A 12,514-nucleotide genomic window follows, 5' to 3' on the forward strand; every position below is an offset into this window, starting at 1 on the left:
GGTCACAGTTGTTCTGAAGCCACTCCTTGGTTATTTTAGCTGTGTGTTTAGGGTCATGGTCTTATTGGAAGGTGAACCTTCGGCCAAGTCTGAGGTCCAGAGCAAGAGGTTTTCATCCAGGATATCTCAGTACTTGGCCACATTCATGTTTCCTTCAATGACAACCAGTCATCCTGTCCCTGCAGCTGAAAAACACCCCCATAGCATGATGCTGCCACCACCATGTTTCACTGTTGGGATTGTAATGGGCAGGTGCCTGGTTTTCTCCACACATACCACTTAAAATTATCACCAAAAAGGGCTATCTTCATCTCATTGGACCAGAGAATCTTATTTCTCATAATTTGGGAGTCCTTCATGTTGTGTGTGGTGTGTTTGTTTTTTTTTATTTTAGCAAACTCTATGCGGGCTTTCATATGTCTTGCACTGAGGAGAGGCTTCCGTCGGGTCACTCTGCCATAAAGGCCTGACTGGTGGAGGGCTGCAGAGATATTTGACTTTGTGGAACTCTCTCCCATCTCCCTACTGCATCTCTGGAACTCAGCTGCAGTGATCTTGGGGTTCTTCTTTACCTCTCACCAAGGCTCCTCTTCCACGATTGCTCAGTTTGGCTGGACTGCCAGGTCTAGGAAGACTTCTGGTGGTCCCAAACTTCTTCCATTTAAGGATTATGGAGGCCACTGTGCTATTAGGAACCTTGAGTACTACCAAAATTCTTTTGTAACCTTGACCAGATCTGTGCCTTGTCACAATTCTGTCTCTGAGCTCCTTGCCCAGATCCTTTGACCTCATGATTCTCATTTGGTCTGACATTCACTGTGAGCTGTGAGGCCTTATATAGACAGGTGTGTGCCTTTCCAAATCAGTTTAATTAAACACAGCAGGACTCCAATGAAGGACTAGAACCATCTCAAGGAGGATCACAAGGAAATGGACAACATGTTACTTAAATAAGTGTCTGAAATATCACATGGTCATAAGTATTCAGACCCTTTGCTCAGTTTTTCTTAAATTTGCAAAAATTTCTACATTTTTGTTTTTTTTTCAGTCAAGATGGGGTGCAGCGTGTACATTAATGTGAAAAAACAATGAACTTTTTGAATTTACAAAATGGATGCAATGAAACAGAGTGAAATTTAAAGGGGTCTGAATACTTTCCGTACTCACTGTAATTGAATCACTTATTTCCATGTGGAAGATTCGGGTTTTTGGTCGCGACTCTTCCATTAAGACCACTTTTGGCCAACTTTCTCTAACCAGTAGATGAGTGTAGCTGGATCACTTTGATTGCTGCCAGTTCTGAGTTGATATGAATGAGGAATATGGTGGTTCAGAATCCGTGCTGCCCAAGGTTCAAAGATACGATCACATGCGAAGGTGAAACATGAATGCGGTTTATTATTAATGTGGTTTACTGTCAACTAGTGATGAGCGAGTGTACTCGTTGCTCGGGTTTTCCTGAGCAAGCTTGGGTGACTTCCGAGTATTTAACTGCTCAGAGACTTTGTTCTTTATGCTGCCGCGATGAAAATTCTGAGTCCTGGAAATCATGGTATGGCCCCCATAGAGCCCTGATCTCCTCATCATTCAGTCTGTCTGATTACGTGGATACAGAACGAATTTCACAAGCGACCTCCACAGAAGATCTGTGGTTAGTTCTCCAAGATGTTTAGAACAACCTCCCTGTCGAATTTCTTCAAAAACTGTATTCCAGTTTTTGCTGCTTTTATAGACAAAGGACGATCACACCAAATATTGACTTTGATTTAAGATTTCTCATTTGTTCATCCACTTTGTATTTTGTTAATAGATGAAAATATACTATTAACACTTGTATTCTTAAAAGCAGCATATTTTCCACACCTGTCTAAAACTTTTTCACAGGACTGTACATCTATAAATTCTGTATTTTCCCCTAGAAGCATTGCTAGTAATGGCGGCTATCCCTATAATATGCATTTCTTTGTGTATAACATATGTATCTAAAAGGCACTATATGGGTCCATACATTTTTATGGCTGGTGTATAACGTCTAACTGCATAGTGGAGGATGGTAGTGCCCGTAGAAATTTATATTGGTATAAAAAAACTGGGAAGCAAATGTTAGAATAACTAACTACATACAAGAATATCTTCCCACAGGTGTTCTAATCTGCGTAACGAGTGTGATGTCTACAGCAGGATCACAGTATTTACTGTCTGGTACAGTTTGGTACATTATTTTGCTTGTTGTGGTTCTTCTTGGAATAGCGGCACTCACCATGTTCATCTGGAGACAGCCACAGAATCCGAATAAAGCAGCCTTCATGGTAAGTGATGCTAGTCACACTTTGACATCCACATTAGGAAAGGGCCAGGTCCACGTAGAGGTGCTATCAAAATGAGAGCTGTAGACCAGACACCCCATGTGTAGGGTATCCAATACGGAGAGCTGATGACAGCAGATGCAGCGCCCCAGAGTCCTGGTCGTTGCAGTACTGATGCTCCGCCATTAAGGGGGGCTATGGTACATCTGATGGCACTGAAGGAGTTCATCTGTCCAGGTATCAGTCACCAATACATTTCAGTCTGGCCTCCAGGGGGAGCTAAGGGTACTATTCATTAGGCCACTCCTCACAGTCTGGTAAAACTGGGGGTTAGATAGGAAGTTAGATGAGAAAGCTGACTGGGTTGGAACCAGGCAACACCTTGTGGCAGAGGGTGTTGTAGGGGAAGATTCAGAGGGGTCCCTGTCAGGGGTGGGATCCTGACAGAGGCCTAGCAACCAAAGAGAACGTTACGGGACCGCGCCTGTACGATATAGCGGCGGTACCCCAAGAAAGGATAAGAAGCGAGATTTATTGTGCTGAGTGAGAAACGAGATCAACGCAACAAGGAGAATACCAGTAGGAGTCGTGCTGTAAGACGAGGCAACATCCTACTGAGGCGCATAACCGGTGGCCGGAACGCCGAGGAAGTATAGAGCTCCAAGCCAAACTTCAAACCTACGGCAGGACAGTCAGTCAGAGGCGGGCTGTCTCACCCAATTGACCTAGGAAGACACAGGGGGGTAACAACAGGAGTGGGGCGACGCTAGAGTCCCAGAAGAGCTCCGAGCCTCCCCGTCATATGGGTGGGTCCTAACCATAAGATCTGGGGGACGTGGAAGAACATCAGAATCGAGTTGTGAGGGAACACGAGAAACAGACACAACAGTTGTGGGGTACTATCCCGTAAGCACAGCATTGAAGGACCACAACACACAAGCGCTAGACGGTAGGCACAGATTTCCACCTGCAAAGGGAACTCTGGAGGTGCCATCGGACCGGCCAGGCTTGCGCAGCCCGGTTAACCATATTCCGGATTGAGGACCCTGAAGCCTTCAGTAAAGAGGTAAAGAGACTGCAACCTGGTGTCCTCATTATTTACTGCGACTGGCACTTCACCGCACCATAACATCATCACCATACCCACACCTATTATTTGGGCGCCCCCTCAGCAGGGTCACGAACCGGGTCTAGCCACCGTGACAACCCCAGAACAGAGACTCAGAGGCCCGGTACCGGGTACCCCTCGGCCCTGCGACAGTGGGGGCGCTGCACAGACACCATGGGTAGGAGGGTCCAATATTGATAGATGATGGGAGATGGCATGTGCAGGAGATCCAATACTGAGTGCTCTTGAGAAGACATCATGTGCAGAAGGTCCAATACTGAGAGCTGATGACTGAAGACAACGAGGTCTGATACGGAGATCACTGATTCCAGGAAATACAATTTGCAGGAGGTCCAATACTGGGCTCTTGAGATGAGATGCCATGTGCAGGAGGCCCAATACAGTGAGATGACTGTAGACGACAAAAGGTCAGATACTGAGAGCAATGAATGACAGAAGACATGTATGTAGGAGGTCCAATACTGAGAGCTAATGACCGGAAGCACCATTCGCAGGTACTCCAATACTGAAAGCTCTTGAAGGGAGACGCCATGTGCAGGAGGTCCAATACTGAGAGCTGATGAAAGGGACACCATTCATATGAGACACCACCGGAAGAGTAGGTGATCTTGCATAAGCCAAAGTACCATAGTGGAAGACTCGTTTGCCTTGCTCCTTATCAAGAGCGGCTTTTGGCATCATATATTCTAGTTAGTCAAGTATGACTCCTGCCTTCATGACTCATTTTTGTAGCTGTGGTATTTAGGATACAGTCTTGAGGTCATTTGTGTAAAAACACCAGGTTACTAAGATCTTCATCTTCCTAGGTCTATCAAAGATATAGTTCTTAAAGAATCTTTTACATTTCCATTTGTTCTTTCTGTAGGTTCCATGTCTACCATTTCTACCGGTCCTTAGCATCTTTGTTAATGTATACCTGATGGTCCAACTAAGTTCTGACACATGGCTTCGATACATGGTGTGGATGGCAATTGGTACGTAGAAAAGCCAACAAGCAACAAGAGAATACATTACCGTAAAAAGTTTTAAAAGGGTTGTCCACTATCTGGACAACCTCTAATCAATCCCTATGCTTCCTCTTTGTAAAATAACACATATACTTGCCTCTGGTGCTGTTCCTGTTTTGTCAGCACTGGCCCTCCCGTGGACAAATCACATGCATCCGTAGGAAGTGAGAGCTGCTGCTGTTTCACTTCCTTCGGATGTATGTGATTTGTCTGAAGGAGTGGAGAGTGAAGCGGCTGACTGGATTGGCCTCAGGGATCGCGTGACATTATGTCATACGATCCCCAGGAGAGCCAGTGCCAACTCCACTGGAACGATGCTGGAGGTAAGTGTAAATGTTTTACAAGGGGGAAACCTAGTTATTGAGAAGGAGGTTCTCCGAATAGTGGACAACTCCCTAAAGACCTCTTACACTTCCATAATACGGAAGCTATTATTTCCTCCATATTACTATAAACTTTTTTTTTTTTTTGCAGGTTTCGCTATATATTTTCTATATGGAATCCACCACAGTGTTGAGAGAGCGAACAGACCTGATACAGTATTATAAAAGACAGAAGCCAACACAGAAGAAATCTGATCAAATGTTCAGTATTTCAATGTTTATTTTAGTTAACTCAATCCACCCATGGTTGAAAATAATATTCTATTGTAGAGAATTAATTTTAAAGTTTTAAAGTTTTTTTTAAATAAATATGTTAACTACAGCAATCATTTATTTGACCGCTCAACCACTAAAATTCAAGCATGACCATACCAAATTGCCCCAATTTTACAAATGAGCTTATCATTTGGTACATCCCTGATAACTGGGAAACTTATTAGACTAACATGGAACGTTGGATTACCAGAAGAAAAATTACTGAATTGTATTTGATATTGTTGAGGCTCTTATGGTCATGCAATTAAATTTGTCTTCTCTTACGGCATGTTACATGAAGGTGGGGATCCTGGCTGGGTGAATGAACTTGTGCTAAGGGGGCGCTACGTCCTTGCAGGCCGCATGTTGCAGATTATTTGGATTGGCCAGGAACAGATGTTGAACAGTTCATGAGGGAGACCATCAGTCAAAAAAATTAACTTTCTTACTAAATGATAACTTGATGGGGATTATGTACAACAGGTAGCGGGTACACGGCTTAGTGAATGTTTTCCTTCACAATATGGATCATTTTCACAGTCTTTCTCTTTACTTGTTTTTATCTATCTCCACTGTTTAACTTTCCTTCACCACAACCTATTTTCAATCTCTGGTTCTGTGTCTTCTTTCCACTCGAGGTAACTAGTCTGCCAATATGGCAATATGTACTTTTGTTTCTCTGCTACTGACACCCCAGAACTCCCGCCTGGGACACCGTCCCTGCCCACTACCTCTACGTGTTACAAACTCTGCACTGCACTGTTAGGTGTCCTCTCCCAGGACCTGTCTTTGGCTGTCCACCCTGTTCTTCTGTCAGTTCTCCTTCCTCTTCACTATGGTTCATGCCAACCTCTGTCTTGGTCTCCTCTCAACTTGGACACCCACATCAAGCAACACTGCATCAGGAGCAGACCTAGGGTCTGCACAGTAGGCACACTGGCCTCCATCCGATGTCCTGACAGGAAAGTACCTCTTTCCCCTCACCCTAGCCCCTCCCACTATGGGCTAGTCCCAAATATCAACTCCAACTCTCCTTACTGTCAGGCAGAGCACAACACCACCACCACAGCTCACACAACACAATCTCTTCAAAAGGAATTGTAGGCAGCATGTCAATCTCCCTACATTTCCCCCTTCTTTAATGGTGGCCATCTAAAACGTGAAAGACACCAAAGAGTTCGACACTCACACACTCACACTAGCTTATATATCACTTATCAAACTGAATCGGACAGGTGCCCAGCCCCTATCAAAGTGTGTAACCCCTCCCCTCTGCAGTGTGTAGGCGTCTCCCCCCCCCCCCCCCGTAATACTTTGTTGTGTTAAGAGTATCAATTAAAATTGCTAGATGTATTATCAAAGGATTTGATTTTGATAATGCTGCTATCAATTAAATTACAATATTGTGGCTGTACAGTGCAATGATTTGTCAGGCTATTATCATGATGTTGTGTGGCACAATGTATTTTATCCTGGTATATTATGTATGTCTCTATCAAAATATGAAATGTCACTATCAAAATGCGATTACTTGGTCATTATATGATGTATTATGTTTACTCTTATTTGATGACATGCAAATGAGCCTGTGTTTTTGCAGCATTATTTGATATTGGGATTCTCATTTTATGTTTTATAACACACCAGGCTCATTGTATGGGCATATTATGTATATGGTCATGTTACAACACCACCAAGTATAAAGCGCGTGTTTTATACGTTTGTAAAAAAGCAAAGACAAGGAATTGTAAAAGTTTTAAAAAGATTTTATTGTAATAAACTAAATAGATTTCATTTGATACTGTGATTCTCATTTTATAAGTTTTATAACACATCAGGCTCATTGTATGGGCATATTATGTATATGACCATGTTATAAAAACACACGCTTTAAACTTGATGGTGTTGTAAGTTTCTAAAAAAGCAAAGACATGGTATTGTAAAATTTTAAAAGATTTTAATGTAATAAAATACATCTCAAATACATTTCAATACTATAAAATTCTTATTGAATGATATAAAATCACATGTACAATTAACATACATCATTACACTAATTACAAAATAGATAATAGTGTTACAGTTCAGCTATAACAGCACATTTCAGCGGGATTACAGCATGATGTACAACAGCAAACAGTGGTGATGAGTTTAATAAGATATAGTATCACTGTTATTTTACAAGTGTTCAGAAAGTGGTGATGCCATAATTTTTCAACACTGTCAGGGTCTTTGTTAAGAGGTGTTTACCAAATATGTGTTCTGGCCAGCAGATAATTATTTAATTCACTTTATGTGACTTTAATTAGACATCATACGGATATCGTAGTGAATCAAAGTGTATTAAATTGATTACTGATACGATTCCCACACATTGATTATAAATTGTTATCAGTGACATCAAAGCGTATTAAATAGATATCACAATTGTAGTGTATCAAAGTGTATTACACCTATTATATAGGACCTTTTATTTATAGTCCCAATAATATTTATTCTTTTATTGGCATTTTCATACACCTATAATCCCAACAATAATTTATTCTCTTTTGACAATTTGATACATCTATTATTATATAGGCCCTTTTATTTAGTCAAATATTTTTTTCTTTTATTGACAATTTGATACACCTACAGTAATTATATAGGACCCTCTTTTATTGACAATTTGATATTATAAACAGTACTGATCTTTGTAAAATAAAGAGCAAGAGAACTTTTTCAGATAAAAGTAATAACGTTTATTGAACAAAATCAATTACATTATATAAAGTCGTATGAATAAATTTCAGCAGTGTAAAAGATCTAGTTCTGGACTATCTGCATAATTCTGACACAAACTCAGCAGCGTATTGTTGTACACCAGCAGTCGATTATGAGAAATAATAATTACTGGGACATTGAAACAAGACCATTACGCAAAACCCAAAAGTGCGTTTACACAAAGCGTCGACTATTAGCCAAATGGCATGGTAGTGAAATCGTCTATTAGCTGAGTATTGTGATGGATCCGCAATTGCAACACCCATTCTCATGCATTCTAGCAGGCCCGTCTAATTCTGGAAAGAGCTATTTTGTAAAACTGCTATATAATGAAACTAATTTTTTTTTCAGAAACTTGATAATATTGTTTGGTTTTATTCGTGTTGGGAAAAGAGATTTCATCATATAGCTTTTCCCAACACCAGATTTGTGGAGGGTCTGCCAAATACATTCGTATTATTCCCTCCCGAGAAGGTGAATTTGGCTACTGTTGATCTCATGGAGAGTGCTGGTGAAAATTGTGAGATAGAAAAAGCCTTTACCAAGTATGTACATCGCAGAAATCTCAGCATTTTCTACCCAAAATATTACGTCGTGGAATGAGAAGTTAATTTATATTGAAAGGAACTGTAACATGCTGGATTTGGTACGTAACACAACTCGGTCATGCCACGTCCAGCAGGAATTTACCCCAGGGCTGGGATAAGTTTATGCAGGCTATGGCAGAATTAAATGTGCCCTCCTACTAGAGAACAATTTGATCGATTTTTAAAAATTCCAATGAATGAAACTGATGGAACATCTAAACCACAAACTCTATTCACACCACACCGTGCGATCCGTCCTTTACACTCCACCCCACTAGGTATCACTCAAGGACCATTGAGGCTCAAAAAAGAGTATCATCGATACTACAATCCAAGTGGCTCACTATGTAGCCGTTATCAATTGTATTGCTATAAATTATTATGGAAGAAATATTATGTACTGTATATACATTATTACATTCCGAGTCATCTATATGAGTGTAATAGTGAGTGTTCAGTGATAATTTGTTTATTTGCGGTGTATTGTGGATTTCAAGAAGTAACTGATTAAATCTAATTGAAAAACGAAATTTATTCATATGACTTTATAAAATGTAATTGATTTTGTTCAATAAACGTTTTTACTTTTATCTGAAAAAGTTCTCTCGCTCTTTATTTTACAAAGATCAGTACTAGAGTTGAGCGACTTCTACTTTTTTCGGATCGAGTCGGGTTTCGCGAAACCTGACTTTGTGAAAAGTCGGGTGAAATCGGCCAATATATTGCAAAAAGTCGGGGGCCGACAAACACGAAACCCAATGCAAGTCAATGGGGAATCAAAGTCGGCAGTGAGTGGAGGCCAGGAAAACACCTACGGTGCCCATTTTACTGCCCAAAACATCCATTCTTATTACTTAAGCTTGTCAATCTTAATTTACTTTATAATAATAGTTAAACATTGAAAACTGGGGGTCATTTGGCTAAAGTTGTGGGGGGAGTAGGGCTGGCTCAAGATTTTCATGGGCCCAGGAAACGCGGAATACATCACGGCGGTGGAGCAGGGAAAGGTAAGTATTTCAACTTTGCAAGTGCTGTGATCCTGAGCAAGCAGGGGGGGCCCACTCGTTCGCACTGGCACAGGGCCCCTCAAAGTACGGCGGTGTGTTTGCACGGCGGGGGCGCCTCCCACCGGCAGTGACACTTTTGCGTACTCTGAGGGGCCCTGTGCCTGTGACGTCACCAACGAGTATGCCCCCCCACCTGATGAAGGAACCTGCACTTTCATCTGCACCTTCATCTTTGTCCCAGTGTAAGGTGGTATAACATGCGGGAAGGGGAACCTGACTTTCAGCAGGGTCAGATTCTGGCTGTGTAGAGTGCCAAGGGAATGTAGTGGTCTGGGTCAATGTCAGGGCCGGCGTTAGGGGCAGGCAGACTAGGCAGCTGCCTGGGGCCCCCGCTGCCCTAGGGGGCCCCCAGCCAGGGGCAGACATACTGTTGATGGCACTGCTCCAGGGCCCAGAGGTGGAGGGGGGCCCCTGCAGGCAGGCCCGGTATCATGCAGGGTCGGGCCCCTCTCACTCCCTCCTGTAATCATGGAACACAGAGTGTCGGGGAGAGAGCAGGGCGCGAAGTGCAGGAGATCAAAAAGGGGGCGTGTCATGCAGGGAGAGACGCTGGCCAATGAACGCTTTCCTTACCTCACAGTGACCAGACCGAGGAGAGCGTTCACTGGCTGCCGTCTGTCCCCCTGCATGGAGCGTCCCAATGGTGAGTGCTCGCCTACAGTCAGGGGCCCCGGCTGCACAGCACACAGGGACATCAGTGGAGGAAGAGCAGGACTTACAGGGGGTCTTCTGCTCCCTCCACTGTTCTGTTCAGAGCAGGCTGCAGCGTCTCCTCACAGAGAAGAGATGGGGGAGGAGCTCACTGCAGGGGCAGCACGGCAGCAAAATGTATGCTGTGAAGTGACCTGAAAAGTAATGTGCAGTTATAGTGCTCTTTATAACTTATCTCTTTATAATTTTAGTCATGGAACTTTTTGAATTTGAGTCTTTTCCTCCCTTACTGGGAATTTATCATCAGGTGCTGTCTGCTCTGTGCCCCATCCCCCACAGTGGGGTCTGCAGCCTTCTCCAGCTGAACTGACCTGCAGGGCTCATCTGATCACCTATACAAGATTAGTATGTATGTATGTATATGCTTGTATATGTATGTGTGCATCTGTGTGTATGTGTATGTTTCTGTCTGTGTGTGTATCTGTGTATGTACGGTATATGTGTGTATGTATGGTATAGTTGTATGGCTGTGTGTGTATGCATGTACAGTATGTGTGTATCTGTGTATGTGAAATACATTTTTATGGATATATGGTATATATGTATGTTTATGTGCATGTACATACAGTATATGTGTATGTATGTGTGTACGGTATGTGTATATACTGTATGTGTGTATGTACGGTACGTGTATCTGTATGTTCGGTATATGTGTGTGTGCATGTACGGTGTATATGTACGGTATGTGCATTTGGGTGTATTTTATATGTATGTACGGTATGTGTGTACTATATGTATATAACTATCTGTGTATGTACGGTATATGTGTGTATCTGTGTATGTACGGTATATGCATGTGTGTATGTACGGTATGTGTATGTATGATGGTATATGTATGTGTATCTGTGTGTATGTATGGTATATGTATGTTTCCATATACTGTATGTGTATCTGTGTACGTACGTTGTATGTATGTGTATTTGTGTGTATGTATGGTATATGTATGTACGGTATGTGTATACTATCTGTGTATATAACTGTATGTGTGTATGCATGTAAGGTGTATGTCTGTGTATGTACGGTATGTGTATCTGTGTGTATGTACGGTGTATGTATGTACAGTATATGCCGGAACAAAAATCATTGTTCTCATCAGCACATCGCCCAGTTAAAACTGCAGATATTCTGCTAAGATGATACTGTATGGGGACAGATTGATTTACTAGTGATCATTCTGTCCCCAGCCAGTGTAAAGAGGCTGGAAACAAGTGGCGAATGACTTCAATATTGTTGATCACGCTCGTTTAGTGGCCTGAAATCAGTGCATGTAGCTACAACCAAAATGTTTCTGTTGGTGCAATATGTTAGCATTTGGGGCCCCATTTTAAACTTTTGCTTAGGGCCCCACTTTGCCTAAAACCGGCCCTGGTCAATGTACCAGCAGACTCATCTAGCAGTGGCTGGGCAATGGGCAGGATGAGGAGGAAACACAGTAGACCCAAATAATAATTTATGAACAATTTTTTTGGCAGACATTTAGCCCACTTTAACAGGTGGCATAGCTAGGTACAGGGGTGGGCTCCTCTGCTGAGTAGCAGACAGTGGTAGTAGGCGCTAAGTATTAACTGGTCTAAATGGAGGCCAGGGCCCCTGTATATTTTAACTATCATCTATCATTTCAACAAATTTGTTATGGCAGTACCATTGAAGGATTTAACATTACAGACTACACAGTGGTGGAGCAAGGAGAGGTAAGTATTGCAAGTGGTAGAGCACTGTTCGAGCTGGGGGGGGAACACTCTCTCGTGGGCGGCGGTACTGGCACAGGGCCCCTCATATTACGACGGTGTGTCTGACGTTGGTTGTGCACCACCACCGCCAGAGACATTTCATTGTACTATGAGGGACCCTGTGCCAGTGCCGTCGCCCAAGAGTGGGCACACCCACCTGTCCAGGCAAACGGTACTCGCACGGGTGCTTGCGCCAGGTGGTGACCACGGCCCTGTGGGGGGAGTCATCCCATTTAGGGAAGTATAAAAATGGCCTATGGTGGACAACCAGCAGCTGCAAATGGAAGAATTTGAGAAGTCCGTAAGAGGAGGCCAAAAGCAAGACATTTTTCAGGCAAGTTTTGTGTCAGCAGGGGAAGGTGGGGCAAAATAATTTCAAATCCATGATTGGTTCATTTTAATGAAGGTTAGATCATCAACATTTTGGGTAGCCAGACGTGTCCTCTTTACGGTCAGTATTGAACTGGCAGCACTGAATACTCTTTCTGATAGCACACTAGCAGCAGGGCAAGAGAGCTCCTGTAATGCATATTCTGCCAATTCAAGCCAGGTGTCTATTTTAGATGCCCAGTAATC

At 42.7% G+C, this 12,514-nt stretch overlaps 1 protein-coding gene across 4 annotated transcripts in view; it reads left to right on the forward strand.

The window, feature by feature from the left end:
• LOC143776693 (cationic amino acid transporter 2-like) overlaps nt 1-6,879 on the forward strand; it is a 75,150-nt gene extending 68,271 nt beyond the window's left edge. For all 4 annotated transcript variants that reach the window (XM_077266359.1, XM_077266357.1, XM_077266358.1 and 1 more), the window contains exons 10-12: nt 2,143-2,309; nt 4,301-4,409; nt 4,917-6,879. In XM_077266359.1, coding sequence (XP_077122474.1) covers nt 2,143-2,309; nt 4,301-4,409; nt 4,917-4,990 — 350 coding nt within the window. In that variant the 3' untranslated portion in view covers nt 4,991-6,879. The remainder of the gene's footprint in view (nt 1-2,142; nt 2,310-4,300; nt 4,410-4,916) is intronic.
• Nucleotides 6,880-12,514: the final 5,635 nt, after the last annotated feature.

Source organism: Ranitomeya variabilis, chromosome 5 (assembly GCF_051348905.1).
Source record: "Ranitomeya variabilis isolate aRanVar5 chromosome 5, aRanVar5.hap1, whole genome shotgun sequence".
Lineage (NCBI taxonomy): Eukaryota > Metazoa > Chordata > Amphibia > Anura > Dendrobatidae > Ranitomeya > Ranitomeya variabilis.